Raw genomic sequence first — 19,586 nt, forward strand, 5'->3', positions numbered from 1 at the left:
TACAAAGGCAATAAAGAGGTGTAAAATGTTGCCTTGGCTGGTGTGGCTCAGTGGATTGAGCACCAGCCTGTGAATCAAAGGGTTGCTGGTTCGATTCAACAGTCAGCGCACATGCCAGGGTTTCTGGCCAGGTTCCCATTAGGGGGCATATGAGATGCAATCACACATTGATGTTTCTCTTTCTTTCTCCCTCTCTTCCTCACTCTACTAAATAAATAAATAAATAAAATCTTTTTTTAAAAAGGTGTAAGATTTTTATTTTTTAAAATATACTTTTAATAAAGTAAAATTTCTTAATCACTCTAACTCCTCCACTCAAGCAACCACTGGTAATAACTTATATACACCCTTGAGTTTTTCCATGGGTGTATAGATAAATATACTTAACATACAGGTGTGGGCAAAAGTAGGTTTACAGTTGCAATACAAATAATACACAATAAATAATAATACATGAATAAACCGTGTTTCCCATATTCAGAAAATACTTTTGGTTCACACAGGAAAAGGCTTATGTACATATTTTTAGCTAGACACATTAGTTTCTTTTTTTAAATTTTTATTTATTTGTTTTACAGAAAGAGATGAAGAGACAGAGAGAAACATCGATTTGTTGTTCCACTTACTTGTGCATTCATTGGTTAATTTCTGCATGTGCCCAAACAGGATCATATCTACAAACTTGGCATAGCAGAATGATGCTGTAACCGCTGAACTTCCCTGCCAGGTCCTAGATTGGTTTCTAAGGCTGCCATAATGGAGTACCACAGGCTGGGTGGCTTAAAATGATAGAAGTCCATTATCTCACAGCTCTGAAGGCTAGAAGTCCAAAAGCAAGGTGTCAGTACATCTATACCTGCTCTTAAAGGATCTAGGGAAGAATCGTTCCTTGCCTTTTCCAGTTCCTGGTGGTTACCAGCAATCCTTGGCACTCCTTAGCTGTGGTGGCAGTGGTGTATCTCCAGTCTCTGCCCCTGGCTTTACGTGGCTATCTTCCTCGTGTGTGTATCGCTGCTTGTCCTCTCTTATAAGGACACCATTCAGGTTGGGTGTAGGGCCCATCTTACTTCAATATGACCTTATCTTAATTAATTACATCTGCAAAGACCCTATTTCCAGAAGTGGTTACATTCTGAAGTTCCAGAAGGACATGAATTTTGGGGGACACTATTTAACCCAGCATACACATTTTTCAGGATTTCATATTATTTCATTCTCTGAATATTCCATAAGTCAGTGGTTTCTAGTTTTTTTGCTATTATAAAAAATGTACCTGGGACATTCATGTACATTTATCTTTATATACACACACTAATGTTTCTGTAAGATGGACTCTTAGAAGTAAAATAGCTGGATCAAAGGTCATGCACAGCTTAAATTTTAATAAATACTAACTACCAAATTGTCTTTATAAATATGCATATGCTGATCATCAGCACTGGTTATTGTCATCATGTTGCCAATTAGAAAACTGAAGAATGATATCTCATTTTAAGTTGCATTTCTTTGATTATTAGTGGTGTTGGATATCTTTTTATATATATTTATAGGTTAGGTTATTTATAATTATTTTTCTGTGGATTACATATTCATATTTTTTTCCCATTTGAATGTTTTTATCAAATAGGAGTCCACTACATATTAGAGATATTAATCCTTTGCCTCTTATATGCAAATACTGGTTGAATCTGTTCATTTTGTTCTTTATGGAATCTTGGTTTATGCTTTACTTAAGAAGCCTTTTGTGCTCCCCAAATTATAAAAATCATATCATATTTTCTTCTAATATATTATTTTAAAAATTTTGTTTTCTCCATTTTTTATCTTTAATTTATCTAAAATTTATTTCACTCTGTAGTGAAAAATAAGGATTAAGCTTTATTTTCTTCCAAATAGGTGGTTACTTGTCCCAATATAATTTACTGCATCCATCCTTTCTTCAGTGAATTAAGATTCACCTTTATCATGAATTAAATGTTCATTTATATACAGGTATTCTGGATCTCTTGCCACATTCTTTATTCTATTTTAAGCTTTTTGTCTGTTCCTTTATAAGACCCTACAGTCGGTTCTCATTACTTGCTGTAGTTATTTTCTATGAAGTCCCTGCAAATACTGAATTAGTGAATACTGACCTGTTGTCCCTTGGGGAAGTAGAGTTAGGTTCCTGAGAGCCTCTGGCCACATCATCAGCAACTGGTCGATATGGGACCTTGTTTATGTATGTTTCTGTTTAAAGACACCTTATTTTATATTATCGGTTCATCAACATTGAACTCAGCCAACAGCACTACAACTCATGAAGAAAGTGCATCTGACACTTGTAGTTTTCTCTGTAAGGCACATCACAGCCTTGTACTTAGGGACACTTGACAGTACTTTGGTACTTGGCTCAGGGGTCATTTTTTAAATATTATTATTACAAACTATTTTTTAGACAATTTTAGGTTCACAGCAAAATTGAGCCCAACGTACAGAGAGTTCCCCTAATACTCCCTCTTTCCCACAAATGCACAGGCATTTTAAACAGCAAAATCTGACAAAAATGCAGAAAATGTGGCACTAAATAGATGATGGAAAGGATACTTGATTGTAGTGGGAGGGGCAGAGCAGAAGGCAGCTCGTGGCCCACTCCCACATCCGCTGGGGTTTGCTGCTCTGCACGTGTGTGGGTGCCTCTCAAGCCACTGGAGTATTGCTTTGGGGTTACAGATACATTTTAGGGAGTAGGCGATAGGAATCTGAATACTGAGGCTTGACTGTAACTATTTTTAATTATAGTAGCTTTATAGAATGCTATCATATTTTTACATCTGGTTCCCTCACAATTTTTTGTTTTTTGAGGATTTGTCTACGACTCATGATTCAATAATAGAAAGACAATCCAATTAACAATGAGCAAAAGATTTATATAGACATTTCTCCAAAAAAACAGGTAATTAACATGCATATGAAAAGAGGTTCAACCTCATTAGCCATCAAGGAAATGCAGATCCAAACCACAGTGAGAACCACTTCATACCCATGACGATGGCTGTAATAAAAAGATAGATAATAAGAAGTGCTGGCAGAGATGTAGAGAAACTGGAACCCTCATCCATTGCTGATGAGAATGTCAAATAGCACAGCTGCTTTGGAACACAGTTTGGCAGGTCCTCAAAAAGTTAAACACAGAGTTAGCAAATGACCAAGTCATTCCACTCCTAGGTGTGTACACAAAAGAACTGAAAACATAAGCTCACCCAAACACTTGCATGCAAATGTGCATAGGAGCATTATTCATAATAGCCCCAAAGTAGAAACAATCCACATGTCCCGCAACTTACGGGCGAATAAAGAAAATGTAGTATGTCCATATAATAGACTGTTACTTGGCAATAGAAAAGCATGAAGAATTGATACAGGCTATAACGTGGATGAACCTTGAACACATTATGCTAAGTTAAAAAAGTCAGACACAACCATATATTGTGTGATTCCATTGATATGAAATACCAGAATAGGCAAGTGCATACTTAGGGCTGGCGGGAGAGAGGTTGGAGTGGGAAGGGGCTGCTAATAGGTACAGGGTTTCTTTTTAGGGTGAAAGTGTTATAAACTTAGATTATGGTGTGGTTATGCTCTATGAATATACTAAAGACCACTGAATTGTGCACTTTGAGTGAATTTTATGGTCTATGAATTAATCTCAATAAAGCTGTTTTTGTTTTGTTTTGTTTTTAATGTAATGTCTACACAGAGAAAGCACAATAAAGCCCTTTCCCTCTGGTCCCGCCCTCTTCTGCCCAGAATGTCACGATAAATCTTCAGGTCCTCCTTGTCTCCTGTGTCGGCAGCTCCCTTAGGGGAGGAGCCCTTGGCACTGTCAGCAGCACAGACATTCTCAGAAGTGCTGCTCGGGTGTCTAGACTGTGTCATCGCTGCCCCTGGAATCACCTTTCTTCCCAAGCCCACTGCCTCAGTTTAGATTCTCACTGTATTTCACCTCTCATTACAATACAGTCCTCCCCCCACCAAAAAAGAGGTCAAAACCACAATACAACAGGCCTCCCTCTTCCAGGACACCCTAGTCACAACCCAGAATAACCTTCCTAGAGCAGCAGGAAATCCCTTCTCAAAGGCCTTTGTGGTTCCTCGTTTTGCTCTCAGTTGAGTTGCAGGTGCTTCAGGCCTTCGAAACCCCCATTAGAGCCGTCCTCAGCAACCCCCACCCCGCCCTCTCCTCCACTACACCGCCCCGCGTGCTTGGTGCTCTTCCCCACTGCACTCTGGTGCCTTGGAAATGCCTGTTGCCACTCACGCTCAGTTTGCTTATCTGTAAAGTAAGAATAGTAATGCCTCCTCGATAATTACATGGTAAGAAGCAAACCATGCAGCACGTGAAAATGACGAGCGTAGGGCCTGGGGCTTGGCGCATGTGTTCCCTTTCTCCTTCCTTCTTCCCTCACAAGTACTTTGGAAACTGAAATGCTGTAGAGTTGTGACACGTTGTTACGATTATGTGCACCTCGTTGTATGTCCACTACCCAGAGTTCTTGTATTTGGCAAGGATTCATCATATTTGGCTTCTAATAAGGAACATTTTAAAATATTTCAGAAAGGGAAGGAAGTATAACTTTGCAGCTTCAGAGTGCCACTGAAACAGGTGCCACTGGAGGGTTTTCAGCTGCCCCGGAGACGCACGGTGGGATTGTGGGATAGAGGTCCGCCTCAGGTAGGGGTGCGGTGGGCCTTGGGTGCGTAGTCTGCCCACAGGCTGAGACAGGTGAGAAGGGTAGGTGGCAGCTTCCTCTGGAAACACAGAGGAGACACAGGTTCTCTCTGCCAGAGAGGGAGGGTGCTTGGAGGTGCTTAGGAGACTTGCTGAGAACAAACAGGCTGTCCCTGATGGGGTCCTCTCCACTCTAACGCTGCTGTCAGAAAACCGGGTTAAAGAACTCGCTGCTAACTACAGAAAATACTTTGTGGTCGAGAGTCAGTTTCCAAGTGTGTTTATTTGTTTAAAAAATTGACCTCACATTTCAGCCACATTTGGGTGTCTGTTGTCCTTTGTTCTAGGCTCTCTCCTGATTTGGTTTCCATTGGGTTTTAATCAGAAACCACCTGGTGGAACATTTTGGATTCAAATTAGAGTTTATCACAGACACCTATCTCAGTCTACACACGTAAAACCCAGAATGGAACAAAAAGCGAGCGAGAAATATTACTACAACACTACAAACAACAGTGCCAGAAGGAAGGAACAGAGAGAAACCGAGGAGGGCTGCGCAGAGACAGGGCCAGCCCCTCAGACAGGAGCCCACCTGCACTCACTTCAGCGTCTACGTGGGCGCCCCTCCTTTTCTGACCAACCTGCAGTCCTTGGGCACAGAAACTGTGGCTAGCAGCCCCCACCTCCTTCGGAGCTGGGATGGAGTGCCATCTAATGGGTGGTGCTATCACTTTACTCCAAAGATAGGCACCTGAAAAATCCTATCTCCCCTCCATCCCTTCTCTCTGCACCCTTTTCTCACTCTTCCTTCCCAGAGTCACCCTGGCCTCCACTTGGGCTTGTGACCAAGGGTCTAGGCCCACACCCAGAGTGCTGGAGAAGACACACAGTAGGACTCCTCACTGATGGTGGGAGCCCCCCTTTCTGCCTGCCCCTGCCCCATATGCTGTGGACTGTTCAGATGTGGGGGTCACAGGTTAGAAAACGGTGGAAGAACTATACCTCCAGTCCCGTGTCACTGAATATCTTCTCCAGCTGTTTGACTTTATTTGTTGATTTGACTTCAGAGATACATGTGCATGTTAAAAAATGTTTTCCATAAGGTGTAGAGGAGTCTACATCAAAAAGTACCTCTCTTTCCCAGCCTGTCCGCTGCATGCTCTGCTCCTTCCTTAGGGCCTACTTATTACATACGTACCTTTTCATAGGTCACCAACGCTTGTCGTTGGCTTTTAAAATTATTGTTGTACCCTTTCCCTTCTACTTCATTGCCAGGGCTATCGGACTTACTTGCTATGTTCTTTCTGTATCTGCTTCCTTTGCATCCCTTCCTCTCTCAGAAGACCCCTGGTGGACAAATGACAGTGAGCAGAATGACTCGGAGCCCGTTCCTGACCCCATTCCTGAAAGCTGCCATGGTTGCATCCTGAAATTACCTGTGGAGATAGTGCCCCTGGCAAATGCCCCAAAGACATTTGAGAGACTCCATCCTCTGTTGATCAAGGTGAGCAAGAAGCCTGACTCTCCCACTGCCTGATTACCCATCTATCCTCACAAGGGTATGTATTTTTTTCACTGCTTTTAGCGAGAGAGGAAGGGGTGGGAGAGAGACAGGCAGACAGACAGAAACATCAAGTGTCGGCTGCCTTCTTGCATGTGCCCCAACCAGGGACCGAACCCACCACCTGGCTGTGTGCTCTGACGCTGAATCAAAACCACGACCTTTCAGTCTACAGGATGATTCTCCAACCGACTGAGCCGCAACGGCCAGAGCTGATTAGCCATTTAATGCCTAGAAAGGGTCAAGCTCTGTGACATTCCTGATAAGTGATTCTGTGTTGTTTTGCATTGCTTTCGTTTTCCTCCGAGTCAAGACCAGAAGGCCCCTGTTGTCTGAGGAGCTTCAGCATTTTTTGTGCCAGTACCCTGAGGTGACAGAAGGCTTCACAGAAGGGATTTTTGCCAAGTGGTGGCGCTGCCTTCCTCACCGGTGGTTCCCTTTTGCTTATCCATGGTGAGTGAGAAGGGGCTGTAGCCTGTGTGTGTGTGCAGAAAGGGGCAGACCAGATGACAAGACTGTGCCCAGCACTGTGCAAGCACTTTGCAGTACACTGTTGAAGGCAGGTGCTCCTCAGGTGCTCTCTGTGGACCAGCCGATGATGAGAGAGAGAGAAAGGGACAAGTAGAAGAGTTGTGTCAAGAGGAGTGGCACCGTGGGTGGATACCAGGATTGCCTAATGGATTTCTAATTTATTTCTAACTACATGTTTAGCATTTATGTTTGTGCAGCGTGAGTCCCAAGTGCTGAGAGCTGAGGGGAGAGCACAAAGAATGGGAGACTTCATTTCCCTGCGCTTGTCTGTGCCAAGCAGCATGCCTGGGTGTCTAGTGTCTGTTGCTTAATGGTGATGTTCAGAATAGCTCTGGAAAGCAGGAATTATGATGGTCACTTTTCAGATCAGAAAAATGGGAATCAGAGAGGTGAAGGACCTTTCTCTACATCACCCAGTCAGGATTGAAACTCAAGTTTGGCTCCCTGTTCCTTCTCGTGTCCCGTAGAAGACATGGCCCATTTCTTGGGGTGCTCTTTAGAAAGAAAAGGAAAGCCAATTTTCATCTAGAACCATTCCAAAAGAGCATTTAAAAATTGCTCTTTCGGACTTTCTGTTGGATAATTACTTGATGCTTCTGCCTTTCTTTAAATTGGCTATTTGTGTGATCAGATACTCAGTTTAACAAGTGAGTCAGGCTTGCCACGTCATGGTGCTCTGTCTCAGAAGAACGTTCATGACCTTTGCTGCCTCCTCTTCGCTTTGTGTCTTCTTCCGCTTGGCTTACTACTTCAGTCTCTTTTCCAAGATAGAATGAATAGATTGTTTCTTTCCTTCCTCTATATGTTGTTTTAGCTGGACTTTATAAACACCCACACACATGGACAAATCGTGGCTGAAGAGTTTATGTTACAATTAATTGATTTGGCATGACTATTCTTCACGGACCTCATACTTAAGATACTGTCCTGGTATTTTGCCCCCCGCCCCCACCGCCCACAGCTTTCCCACCCTTGCTCAGCCCTGTGTTAGTCGTGGCGGCTGGCTTGCCCAGTTTAAATACTTTTTTCTCTTTCAAACTTTTACAGGACAAGATCTCTGAACAGATCACACATTTTACGTGAGCTTTTTCCTGTTTTCACCTACCTACCATTTCCAAAAGATGCCTCCTTGAAAAATTGCTTCTTTTTTGAAGGAGAACCTATTGAGAGGAATCAGGTAGGAAATTTTGAAAGGACTTAGAACCAGAATTTTCCTCATTTGGGACCTGGACCAATGTCCTAATCAAGGCCTTCCCTGCACATCAACTTGGAGGGTGAATTAAAGGGACACTTAACATCATCCGAAGTTTTCTCCTCCTCCTGCCAGCCGGGAGACCTGCAGTGGCCTGCTCTTTTATGAAAGTGTGCTTGTGGGAAGCCTAGTTACTTCGTCAGTCTCCCTTCTGCAGCCACTTTTCTGCATTCAAGTATGCAGAATTCTAAATTTTGAAGGGACCGGAGCATACAGTTAGTCTGACTTCTCTACCTCAAAGTAGAAAGCTGGCAAACCATAAATGAATGCTGTGTGAGTGAATAGTCCACCTTACTCGCTTTGTAGATGAGGAAACTGAGCCCCACAGAGATTAATTAATGTGCCCAAGGACACAGCAAGTTAGTAGGAGGGTTCTCCCTTACCCTCACTCCCAGGTTGGCTTTCCCCAGAAATAAATGAGGAACTTCAGATAGACAATTGCAAAAGCAAAGGCTTGAGAACACGGAGGGGTCTGGGGACTCACAGGTTGGCAGGCATGCGCCCGGGCAGGCAGCGCAGCGTAGGCAGCCGACCTCTCACCTCAGCCGGAGGCCGAGTCCCTGGAACCCGAATTTCACTCTCTGTGGCCGGCGGGCTCCTCAGAGCTGTTCTGTGTTTGCGTCTGGTTACTCTTCTCCGAATTGCTCTTTTGTTGAGTCTCATTTCTGAGGAAGGATTTTGAGCCTGGATTGATTTGAAAGAATTATAAACAGGAATTTTTACTTTGTAAAAAAATTAAACTTCTCAAACTGTGGCCCCTACCAACTCTGGGTTGTGTTATTGGCTTCAAATTTGCTGAATCATGTTAAAGGAATTTTAAAGCCTAGAAAAACAATTATTTTGTCTAGAACTACGAACTGCCGGCCAGCAGCAGGGTGGAGGTGCTGGGCTCTTCCTCAGATTTTAAAGAAGTTTATCTGCTGTCCCTGGCAAGAACCCGGGGCCCCAGTATGATTCCATCTTCATAATTATAACATACTTCTGGGCGAGGCCTGTAACTTTATCTTGATTTTCCCGCTTAAATCTGAAGTTCATTTCACCAATCTGCTTAACGGGGACACCAAGGAGCTCGGCCAAAGAGTAAATGCAGAGTCACTCAGATGCCTATCAAAGTCGTCCCGTTGTGGTTCTCAAACATGTTTTGGGGAGGGGAATGGCCCACACAGGCGAACATCCCGAGAGCCTGGCTGTCCAGAGTGTCCCTTCCCCACCGCGGTCCCAGCTCTCCACAGCCTTGTTTCCCCACCCCATTATCTGTGTCTCTGGGCCCTGGACCCTGGGAATGTCACAGGTCTGGGGGCTCAGGACCCGAGAGGCAGAACTGGGGCATGGAAGTGGGATTTCAGTTGTTAAGAAGCGCTGGGGACGGAGGTGAGGGGCTCCGAGGCCCCCTTCACCCACCTCACAGTGTTGCCTGTGGCTGGCCTGCTCCATTGTGGTGTTTGTTTCTTCCCATCCTGGGTGTGGAGGAACATGGTCCTTCCTCCTCTCAGACTTATATGAAAAGAAATACATCCACCTGGTTTTGGTCTTCTGGGATTTTTTTTCAAGACTGCAGCTATCAGGGCTTCTGCTGGTACCAGTCAGTTGCAGGCAGTTCAAGACACTAGTCCTCCCTAGTTCTGTTCCAGTCACTGCGGCAGCGGTTGAAATGGCTCTAGTGTGGCCATGGAATCAGTATCATGGCCAGGGCCTGTGGAAGCAACAGAGAGACCAGGGTTAGGGACAGGAGAAGATGGGACCAAAACCCAAGACTCTCGAGGCCCCAAGTGATGAAGAGAAAACCAGGATGTGGCCCAGGGAGTCAGACTTCTGATCCCTGCTCTATGTGGGCATATAAACGGGTTGCCAGAGGGCAGGGGCTGGGAGGGGAGGCCTAGGGGTTCTCTCTCACTAGGGAGGAAGAGAAGTCTGTGCAAGGTCAACCTCTCTGTTCACCCCCGCTCCCTGTCCCAGCCCAGCACCCGGGCTCCCAGCGGTGCCTGGCACACAGCGGCTGCCTTTTATGCCCGTGGGCGGCAGCAGTGCTCCCTCAGGAGGGCGGTGGTTGCCCCCATGGGCGCATATCCTTAGTTTCCAAAATCAGAGGCCAATCTTACTGTCATTAAGTGTTAATCAGGAAGATGACATATCTGCTCACCTGGGTCTTGCCAGAAAGTGTGAACCTGACCTTGCCACTGTTCCATTCTTATCAAAACTCCGGCAGTCAAAAAGAATATTCCATGGAACACTGCCCAAAGGATATATAGACATGTATTAGTTTAAAAGTCTGAATCAGACCAGACCCTCGGGAGACTGCATTCTTAGACCAACATGTATTAGGCTTTGTTAGACTTTCGTTAAATTGCAACGAGATATTTTGCCTCTGGCCTACTTTGAAGCCGTGGCTAGAAATAGCTGTGGATTATGAAGTTTGTGCAGTTTCTGCTACAGGGCTGTTGTTGAGGTTGTCATCCACTGGGCCACACAGTATCTCATTAGCAGCCATTACAAGAGGTGTTTACCCTGCTCTCGGTACTGGGAGACGAGCCGTGCTTTGGAGAAAGTAATTTGTTTTTGTCTTTCGGGCATAACTGAGAATTGTGTTATTGGTGCTATTTTCCTTTTTGCTTAGGCTGATAGGAATCTCAGAGATATATGTGATGGGTTTTTGTGTATCAATATCCCACGCTCCTGGGTCTTATTGTTTTCTTTTCCTTCCTTTCTCCCCCCACTTTCCCTCCAGGCACATAAGATGCACGACCTGTTCACCATCGGCAGCGGCGAGGCCTTGCTGCACCTCATCCCGCCCTCCCAGTGCCGCACGCACTGCAGCATGTTGGTGATGCCGATAGGGCCGGGGGACATCGGTAGGTAGGGTACAGGAGGGTGGGGTCAGCCACAGGGTCCTTCTGTTTTTAACTCAAAAAGTATTGTAAGAATTAAATATTGCCTTCACAAAGATCAGTGAAGTAGAGTCAAAAATAGCACTTTTTAATTAGCAGGGTCACTATTTATGCTGAGATGGAACAACTAATGAGAAAATGTGGCAGAGGGGAAGTGTCTTGTTCTATAAACATTTAAACTATATGTGTCCAAGTTAGAAAGGATTATGGAAAATATTTAGAGCAATCCTTTATTTTACAGATGAGGAGACTAAGACGCAGAGAGGAGAGGTGACCATTCCAAGGCCCCACCGTCTGTTAAGCAAAGCTTTAAGTCTCTTAAGTATCTCATTTAGCAGAGTCAAGCCAGGGGAGGTACAACTTTAGATTTGAGGAAACCCATTTTGTTAATAAAACAGTGCAGGCAGCACGTGAGGGCACTGGCCACGCAAGGAAACACCACCTTCCGTGTGGGTCCCAAAGCCGAGCCGCAGCCTCACTCGCAGTCATGACCCACCCTTGGCCCCATGACTTCCCGGCTCTGACTGGTTCTGTGTGTTACACTCTAGAAATCTGTTCCAGGAAACAGGTTTAAGTCAACTGCTGTTAGTAGCAATCAGTTTGACTGGAGCGTTTTCTTGGCAGAGCAAACAGATCAGCAGCGTCACCGTCGCCCTCCTTGTTTTTCCTGCCTAGAGTCCCTGGCAGAGCCCAGACTGGTTTTCCATTTGATTTCTTTTAGTTACCTACCCAGAGAACCCCAGTCCCTAGAAACTCCTCACTCGTTTGGAAGAAGGGTGTAGACTGCATACTGTGCCAGGGTTTAATTCAAGTTAAATGACTTTTATTTCCGTTTACAAATGAAAAAATAAAAATGCGCAAATTAAGCATTAACTGATGGTGGAACACAGCTGGTCTGGCCCCTGGGAATTACGGCATAAAAGGAGATTCTTGTGTAGAAATGATTCTGATCCTGTTTTCCTGCAGCGGAGTGACCCTCCCGTGAAGTGTGCCTGTTGCACAAGCCTGTGTGACATTTGGGATTGGAAGTAGGTAGTTGTGTGTGGAAGAGTTTCTCTCTGGTGTTCTACAAGTGCCTGACGGTTCAGACAACTACAGAACACCTTAGTTATCCAAATGCCAGCTTTCCAGCTCCCACAGCATCTAGAGTGCCAGTTACAGGGTTAGGGGAAGAGAAGAAAATGGGTGGCAGGCAGTGGTCAGGGGAGCTTTGAGCATCGAAGTCCAGTGGGGATAGCCCAGGACAGCCTGAAAACCCAGAGCCGTGCTGTGACTGGCTGGCCTGTGGACCAGAGGGAAAGGAGCCCTGCGGTTGACAGTGTCCACAAAAGGCCAGCCACGTGACGGCAATGTGGAGAAGGGACAGGAGACAGAAGAGAACAAGACGAAGAGGGCAGGTCTGGGACAAGGACGGGGAGCACAGGGGGTGTCTGAGTAGTGGCAGGAGCAGGAGCGATGGCCGCGGTCACCTCAGTCACAAAGACCGCCAGGAGGGCAGACCTGACAGTGCAGGGTGTCTCAGGCACCCCAGGGACCCTTGAGAATAGCAGTGTGACAAGCAAGTTCTGTGTTTTTTGACAAAATAAGCATTGTCCTGTGAAGGTTGAGGGGAAGGGGCAAGGTTACAGACCGCCAGAAGCCTGTGATGGGGGCGTTCTCAAGAACGATGATGGGCCAGGAGCGGTGAGCCCTCACATCTGCCGGCGTTGTACGGCCACTGCTCCTAGTGACCTTCCTGGAGTCACCAGGGAGAGACTAGATTCTATTCAGTGCTCTCCGTTAAAGATGAGTAGAGTCCGTCAGTACTTGAGAAAATTTTCCAGCAGGAGATTATTGAACTGTTAAAGGTTTTAAGTTTACCTTTCTAGCCCCTTAAATAATACAGACCAGTCTTTCCTAAACGGTTCTACAGCTCATTCATGACTGTGGAGGTGGGAACAGCAGCTCTTTGGCAAATAGGGCCCCTTGGGTCAGCTGACTGTCCCAGTGACACACAGCGCACCTCAGTGTACAAAAGGCTCTGAAAGGCCTCGGAAGAACTTAGTGCTTCTCACTTACTTGGCCATGGAACCCGTTTTCCTCGGACTGTCTTACAGGATGTTGTTTGCTGAACACAATTTAGGAAGTTCTGGGTTGGGTCACTCTGGATGCTTTGCAGTGAGGCCATGTTGTAGATAACCTCAGGGAAACTGGACAGGGGTCCTCCCCTGGCCCCAAACCCATCCTGGCTTCTTGCTGCAAAACATGAGATCGGCCTGAGGCTCGAAGCCCAGCACCGGGTTACCTAGAGGATCCTGCCTGTGTAAACCTGCTGCCTTGTAATTCACAGAGGCCCAGGTCAGGGGTGGTGATGGAGCCTTTTGGTTTGAAGTGGCTCTTTTTGGGTGTCAGGTTTCAGAGAAGCCAGGTAATAACTGGGAGCATTTGTGCCAGAAAGAGCTAAAAGACCTTCAGAGCAAGATTTGCCTGACTTTGCAGGTGTGCCCTGAGGGCGGCTCTGGCAGACCCGCCTTGCTCATGCCCACAGGTGCGCCCGGTCCCGACATTCACATGCTTTCCTGTTGCTGTTTCCTTTCAAGGCTATGCTGATGCCAACCACTGGAATATCTACATTCTGGTCAGAGGGCTCCAGCCTTTGGTCGTCTGCGATGCAACCACCCTCTCGGAACAGTAGGAAACAGGACTGTGTTGAGGAACAGCTTTGAGAGCTGAAGACGAGATTGAAAGGAGGAAATAAAAACGATGACACCACTCTTAGGGGTTGGTCACTCAGTCCCCTGCCCTGTGCATGCGTATGTGAGCCCCTCCTGTGTGCCGGAGCCGAGGGCCAGAGCCCGGCCCTCCGGAGGCTTGGCCAGGACTGTGCCAGTACCTGTATGTGGGAGGCTGGGCTCCTCCAGCTCATTCTCTAGCCTCGAGGCCGCCCTTCGGGGAGGGAGCAGGGTGGTGCCTCCCCGCACTCCCCTCTGCTGGCCCCCTGGTCGCAGAGAAGGCAGCCAAACCAGTCCCGACTTCAGAGCCACCCTTCAGCAGATGGGCCTGCGTGTCCGTCTTCCTGGCCACGCCGCCCTGCACGTTTTTAGGAAAGCCGTGGCTGCTGATTGAAGAAGCCATTGCCATTTCCCAAACAAAATAGGATCTAGAGCCACTGACACAAAGGTCAGATAACCTTGGACTGCACTCAAGAAGTAAACTTCTTTCCCAGCATCCATGGCTCTTGAAGTCTCAGTGATGCCAGCCCGGGGTCTAATTCTAATTGAAGTGGTTACTCCTAAAGTAATACTTTTCTCCATTTTAACTTTTGGTTCTTTTGCCTCCCCCGCCCCAACCCTCGCCAGTCTCAACTCCTTCCCATCTCCCTTGGCTGTCTGGCTGGTTTCTTGGCACTCAGGCTCCTGGTCCCCCTCCCTTGGCTGGGCCAGGGCCCTTGACTGCTGGGCAGTGTCATTCTGTCAACTGTGCTGCTTTTACCAAGTGTCTTGAGGGGGATGAGTTACATGCTGGCCTGGGAGAGGGTGCCTCCCTGGTTTGATCTGCAGGGTCTGCCTTGTGCAGGGAAGATGTTTTACAGATGTGTCAGGCTGATGTTGTAATGTGGTCAGGGAAGGAACTCCAGACCCCAAGTGCTTGCCAGCTGGGTGTGCGCTGTGCGATCCTCTGTCTTTAAATGATCTCTCTCTTTGTACAGGAAACAAGGTGAGGTTTTTATTTTTTGTAACAGTATAAAGCTGTACTCTTGATTGGGTAATTCGTTCTGCTCATTGTTTCCCTTAAGTGCTTTTAGTATGTTAATCAAATAGTGTAAATGAGGATGCTCTTTTCTTGTTTCCTTTATTGATACTGCTAGGTATCTGGCCTCTCTGGTCATGCCATCACCAAGATGGCATAAAAAAACAAAGCCCACTGTGACCCCTGCTTCTGAATGACAGAAATGGAATGGATACGGGAGGCGTCTGGGCAGAGCTATGAACCAGGGGTGGGCAGTGGTGAGGGAAGCAGGTGTCGCTCCTTGCAGGGTCCTCTTCATCTTGGGAGCAGCCTGCCCCTGTCCCCAGGCCCATTTCTCTTCGCGTCTCCTGGCAGCAGGAGGGCTCGCCGAGCACTCGAACTGCCTGTTGATGGGCTTGTAAAGGACAAGCAGGGTTCACAGAGCTCTGGTGGAAACTCAGAGCCTCCTCCGTAGGCTTCAATGAAACTAGGATGAACTGTACCTGAGGGAATTACTCTGTATAAAGATCAGCGCCTTGTGTTGACTAATGCAGCAAAAACTCGAACATGTGCGAGTCACGCTTGCTAAGCAGTTACGGTTTAAGAGGTTTTCGATCAGAAGGATCACTCAGAGGCCAGCTCTGTGCAGGCTTCTCAGGAATTTGGCACATCTTTATCCCTGCTGCACATTGGGAGGGAGGATTATATGTAAACAAATTCCTTTTTCAAAAATTATATTTGTAGAGAGAGGGAAAAGGAGGGAGAAAGAAAGGGAGAGAAACATGAATATGCGACAGAAACATGGACAGGTTGCTTCTTGGGTGAACCCTGATGGGGGACCAGGCCCACAACCCAGGTATGTGCCCTGACTGGGAATCGAACCGGCAACCCTTTGCTTTGCAGGACAACACCCAACCAACTGAGCCACAGCAGTCAGGGCTGTAAGCAAGTTCTTCAGAGGCCACTCAGTTTCCCTAAAGTAGGCCCTTTGGGTCAAGAAAAGAGAGGCTTCCTTAGCAAAGCAACTGTTTTAATGATTGAGATTTCTGTTTCATTTTTATGAATTACCCTGTGTTCCTTTCCCATTTTACTCCTGTTCTTCACACCTTAAATGTTCATAAAATATCGACTTCAGTTAAAAACTTTGAAAACTAAGAAACCCTTGTGTGTGTTGCTGTTCCGAGGCACCGCCGGGAAGTCCCCTCGGCCCCCATCACCAGAGAATGATATGGCCGCTGCTAAGAAACTTGTGCATATACTGTTGGTTTGTTAAAATCTGTCCAGTTCAGAATTGAATGCAGCTTTATATTAGAAGAGAAATCCTCCAGAGAGGGTTTTCTGCTCTTAATTACTGAATGCATAGAAACAATTTGCCTTCTTCACAGGCTAACTCGGGCTAGCCAAATCTACCGGTGGCCAGTCCTACGGGAGTGGCTTGGGGGGCCGAGCCAGCCCCTTCTGGTTATCCAAGGCTCTGTGTGCGCATGCTGCTTGGTTTTCCGTGCTAAGCTTGCTCTCAGCTCCTTCCAGGAAAGAGCAGAAGGCCCCCCCACGTGACCTGGTGTGGGGAAGAGGGTCATCTAATGAGGAAGCAGGGTCAGGGGGATGGTGGGACGACCTAACCAACCCCCACCCCCAGCACCACAGCAAAGACAAAACCACGGGGCTCTGGGAAGAAGGACTTGCTCACGAGTTCGCTGAGTGTTTACTGAGAGGTGACTTGACTTCCACACACGGGTTAGGTTCACTTTCTTATAGGTTCTCGGAGCACACACTCATATCCCCAGAAATCAGCTCTCTGGGGATCTGAGAGGCTGCTTCAGCACCGTGTGAAGCATTTGTGTCCCGAAGGCCAGAGGCCTCAGGATCACATATTAGACAGGACACCTGTTCTGGCTTATGAAAAAAGGTGGGGCTTATCCTTTCCCCAATCCTTTCTTTTTTTTTAGGGAAGAGATTAATTTAATAATGGTTTATGAAAACAAAGTCCACCTATTTAGCAGTATATAAAACAGCCTAAATAGGCTGACCTTGCCATTTTTTAAAAGATTTTATTTATTTATTTTTTTAGAGAGGAAAGGGAGGGCGAAAGAGAGAGAAACATCAATGTGCAGTTGCTGGGGGCCATGGCCTGCAACCTAGGCATGTGCCCTGACTGGGAATCGAACCTGCAATGCCTGGTTCACAGCCCACACTCAATCCACTGAGCTATGCCGCCAGGGTGCAATTTTTTTAAAGAGAAAGGAATAATAACATCGTGTAATCTGGGGTCTTTTTTAATCTCTACTTAGTCCTGTACAGTAGGTATTAGATCCTTGTTTTACAAATAAAGAAACCAGGGCTTAGAACAGTTCAGTGCTGGGCGGAGGTGTTGGTTCCCCAGTGTATTGTTCTACTGCCCCGGCACCGTGTGGCGCCGGAACGGAGGTGGTGTGCTCGCCCCCTCGAGCCCTCACCTAGGAGGACCGAGGACCTAGGAGTAGGGTCAGCAAGCCAGGAGCTCCTCAAAATTTGTTTTTAAAACTGTCTTGGACAGAAATGGAGGAGGAGAGAATCTAACCAGATGACTTTTATAAAAAGTCTTTCACTTTTTCCCTCCCTGTTGGAAAACTCTCTTAAGAGTGCGTGTGGCTGGAACACGACTGTGTCCAGCCATTTTCCCAACACTCCACATTTCCAGATGTGTGACCAGAAGAGGGACTCCGCCCATTTCCAGTTGTGGGTCCTCTTGGACTTTACATCACTTGTTTTTCACGTCTCAGTTTTCTATTCCTTTCTTCCAAAATCCAGCATAGGCCTCAGTGCAAGAACAGTTGTTTTAACAAAATCTCAAGTTCCTTAGCTGCAAATGATGGCCTCGGCCATTCTAATAGTCTGGATGAGTTTGGTCATTAACTAGTGGCTTCCATAGAGAACATTAAAGACCAAGAGCAGCCCTGGCTGGTGTGGCTCAGTGGATTGAGTGCCAGCCTGTGAACCAAAGGGTCGCCGGTTCCATTCCCAGGCACGGCACATGCCTGGGGTGAGGGTCAGGTCCCCAGTAGGGGGGCACATGAGAGGCAACCACGCATGGACGTTTCTCTTTCTCTCTTTCTCCCTCCCTTCCCTTCTGTAAAAATAAATAAATAAAATTCAAAAAACCCCCCAAAACCCAGAGCAGAAGTTCTCTTCTCATCTAATCCTCATCCAGCAGGAGAAGCCAAGTTGTAGGGGAAAAGGGAAAGCTGCTTGTCTGGTGCACAGACAGGCCATCTTGTCTCGTATACATTTTGTGGATCAGTTATTAAACAGAAGGGGCTTTCGGCTTGGAGTTCCCCTAGCAGTGGAAGAGAAACTGTCCTAAATTCATAAGTTCCACATTCATTAACTTTTAGTTAATCCACTGATGGAAGGGAGTGCCAGAGATGTGTTTTGAAATAGTAAGTTAGGCTGAAATCTTCCGTGTTTGAACTTTTGCATGTTGTGTACAGAGCGATGCGTGGCAGGGGCAGGAGGTTAGGAAGGTGAGGTGCTTGTGGAGACAGCCCTGTGGCAAATGAAAACCGGGAGGCCCTGGGGATGCGCGGTGGCACCGTGGGCACGGGTATCCCTGGCTGCCTCACCTGCTGGCAGCTTCTTCCACAGAAGCATCTCCGAGAAGATGGACAGGCGCTCCCTCTCACGCACCACATCCAAGCCCGCCCGCCCTGGACACAGTTGGCTTTAAGTGCTGGCCTTGGTGGGACACCCTCCAGCCCACTTGTCTGTTATCCATGCCCCTTAGTTTCTGGTTTCCCTGCCCTGCATAATTTAAGCATTAGAGCTAAATACCTGTGTCATTTCCCTTTCTCTGGAGACGTGGAGTCTAGACCTTTTCAGAGGAAGGGAAAGAAGAAATGTTGTGTAACTCCAAGCCGAGGCCCGAACTGTCCAGACGGGGGGCTGGCCCGGGGACTGCTCCTCCTGCACTTCGTGCGTCTGACATCGATCCAGGGGTGAGGCCCAGCTGCAGGCTCCGCACGGAGAAGGGAAACCAGTGTCGTTTCCCATTTCAAACGGAAACTGAGGAGTGGGGACATCTGCTCTGTGCCTCACTTACCTCCTCAGTCCCCGCAGCTCTGAGGGGTAGATGAGGTCGTCCTGTGAAGCCACCTTAACTCACCCTTCAGCCGTGTCCCAGCCTTCAAACTTCAGCCCCTTGAGCACTTGCAACCTTTTCAGAAACGAATGGTCGCTTATTAAGCGAAGTGATGACAGGATCAGACAGATATGTGGCATTCCCAGAGGGGACCCCCAGTCTCATCGTAGGCAACTTTCCCTCCAAACTTGTTTCTACAGTTTCGCCCTCAGAAAAATGCTGTCTGTGGTCTCTTCCTCCTGCCTCCTGTGGGAAGGTCAGCAACAGGCCAGGGGGAGGCGCAGGGCACGGGGTGGGGGTGCAGCTGGGGACTGGAGAGGCAGAAGTAAGGCAGACACTCCCCTCAGCCTCTTCCCTGCTGTCATCACAGACAGGAACCGGACAGCTGACCACGTGCTGGCCTGAGTGGTCGCACTGAGCGGAGGATGGACACCTGTCCCAATCACACGTGCTGTGAATGGTCTAAGCTGTTAGGTGTTCAGTGCAGAATGTTGACCGTGACTTAATGTACTATGAACTTGTAAAGACTTCCCCCATGTAAAGAATGTATGTATATTAAAGTTTTATGTAACAAAGTTTTTACTTTTTGCAATTAAAAGTGTGTATGTTGATTGATAACCTTCTTATAGTTGTCATTCTTTAATTTCCAGTTTTCTCTTTTCCCATAACTCGGGAGATTTCTAGCCGCATCCTATTCAGGAGGCAGGCCTTCGGGGCTTTTCCGTGGGCCTCCCGGTCACTGTCCCACCCGGCCGCGGTCCCCTCTAACGCCCTCACCCAGCTTTGTGCTCACTTGCATTCACAGACTCTTCCTTTATCGC

At 47.1% G+C, this 19,586-nt stretch overlaps 1 protein-coding gene across 3 annotated transcripts in view; it reads left to right on the forward strand.

Moving 5' to 3' along the window:
* Window positions 1–19,383, forward strand: part of CUNH6orf89 (chromosome unknown C6orf89 homolog) — a 38,093-nt gene extending 18,710 nt beyond the window's left edge. For 2 of the 3 annotated variants that reach the window (XM_045844044.1, XM_045844043.1), the window contains 5 exons: window positions 6,052–6,215; window positions 6,586–6,725; window positions 7,851–7,980; window positions 10,781–10,904; window positions 13,520–19,383. In XM_045844044.1, coding sequence (XP_045700000.1) covers window positions 6,052–6,215; window positions 6,586–6,725; window positions 7,851–7,980; window positions 10,781–10,904; window positions 13,520–13,614 — 653 coding nt within the window. In that variant the 3' untranslated portion in view covers window positions 13,615–19,383. The remainder of the gene's footprint in view (window positions 1–6,051; window positions 6,216–6,585; window positions 6,726–7,850; window positions 7,981–10,780; window positions 10,905–13,519) is intronic. The other variant, XM_045844045.1, reaches the window with a different exon arrangement.
* The last annotated feature ends 203 nt before the right edge of the window (window positions 19,384–19,586 follow it).

This window comes from Phyllostomus hastatus, unplaced genomic scaffold, assembly GCF_019186645.2.
Source record: "Phyllostomus hastatus isolate PE091 unplaced genomic scaffold, TTU_PhHast_1.1 phas_contig_40, whole genome shotgun sequence".
In the NCBI taxonomy this organism is placed as follows: domain Eukaryota; kingdom Metazoa; phylum Chordata; class Mammalia; order Chiroptera; family Phyllostomidae; genus Phyllostomus; species Phyllostomus hastatus.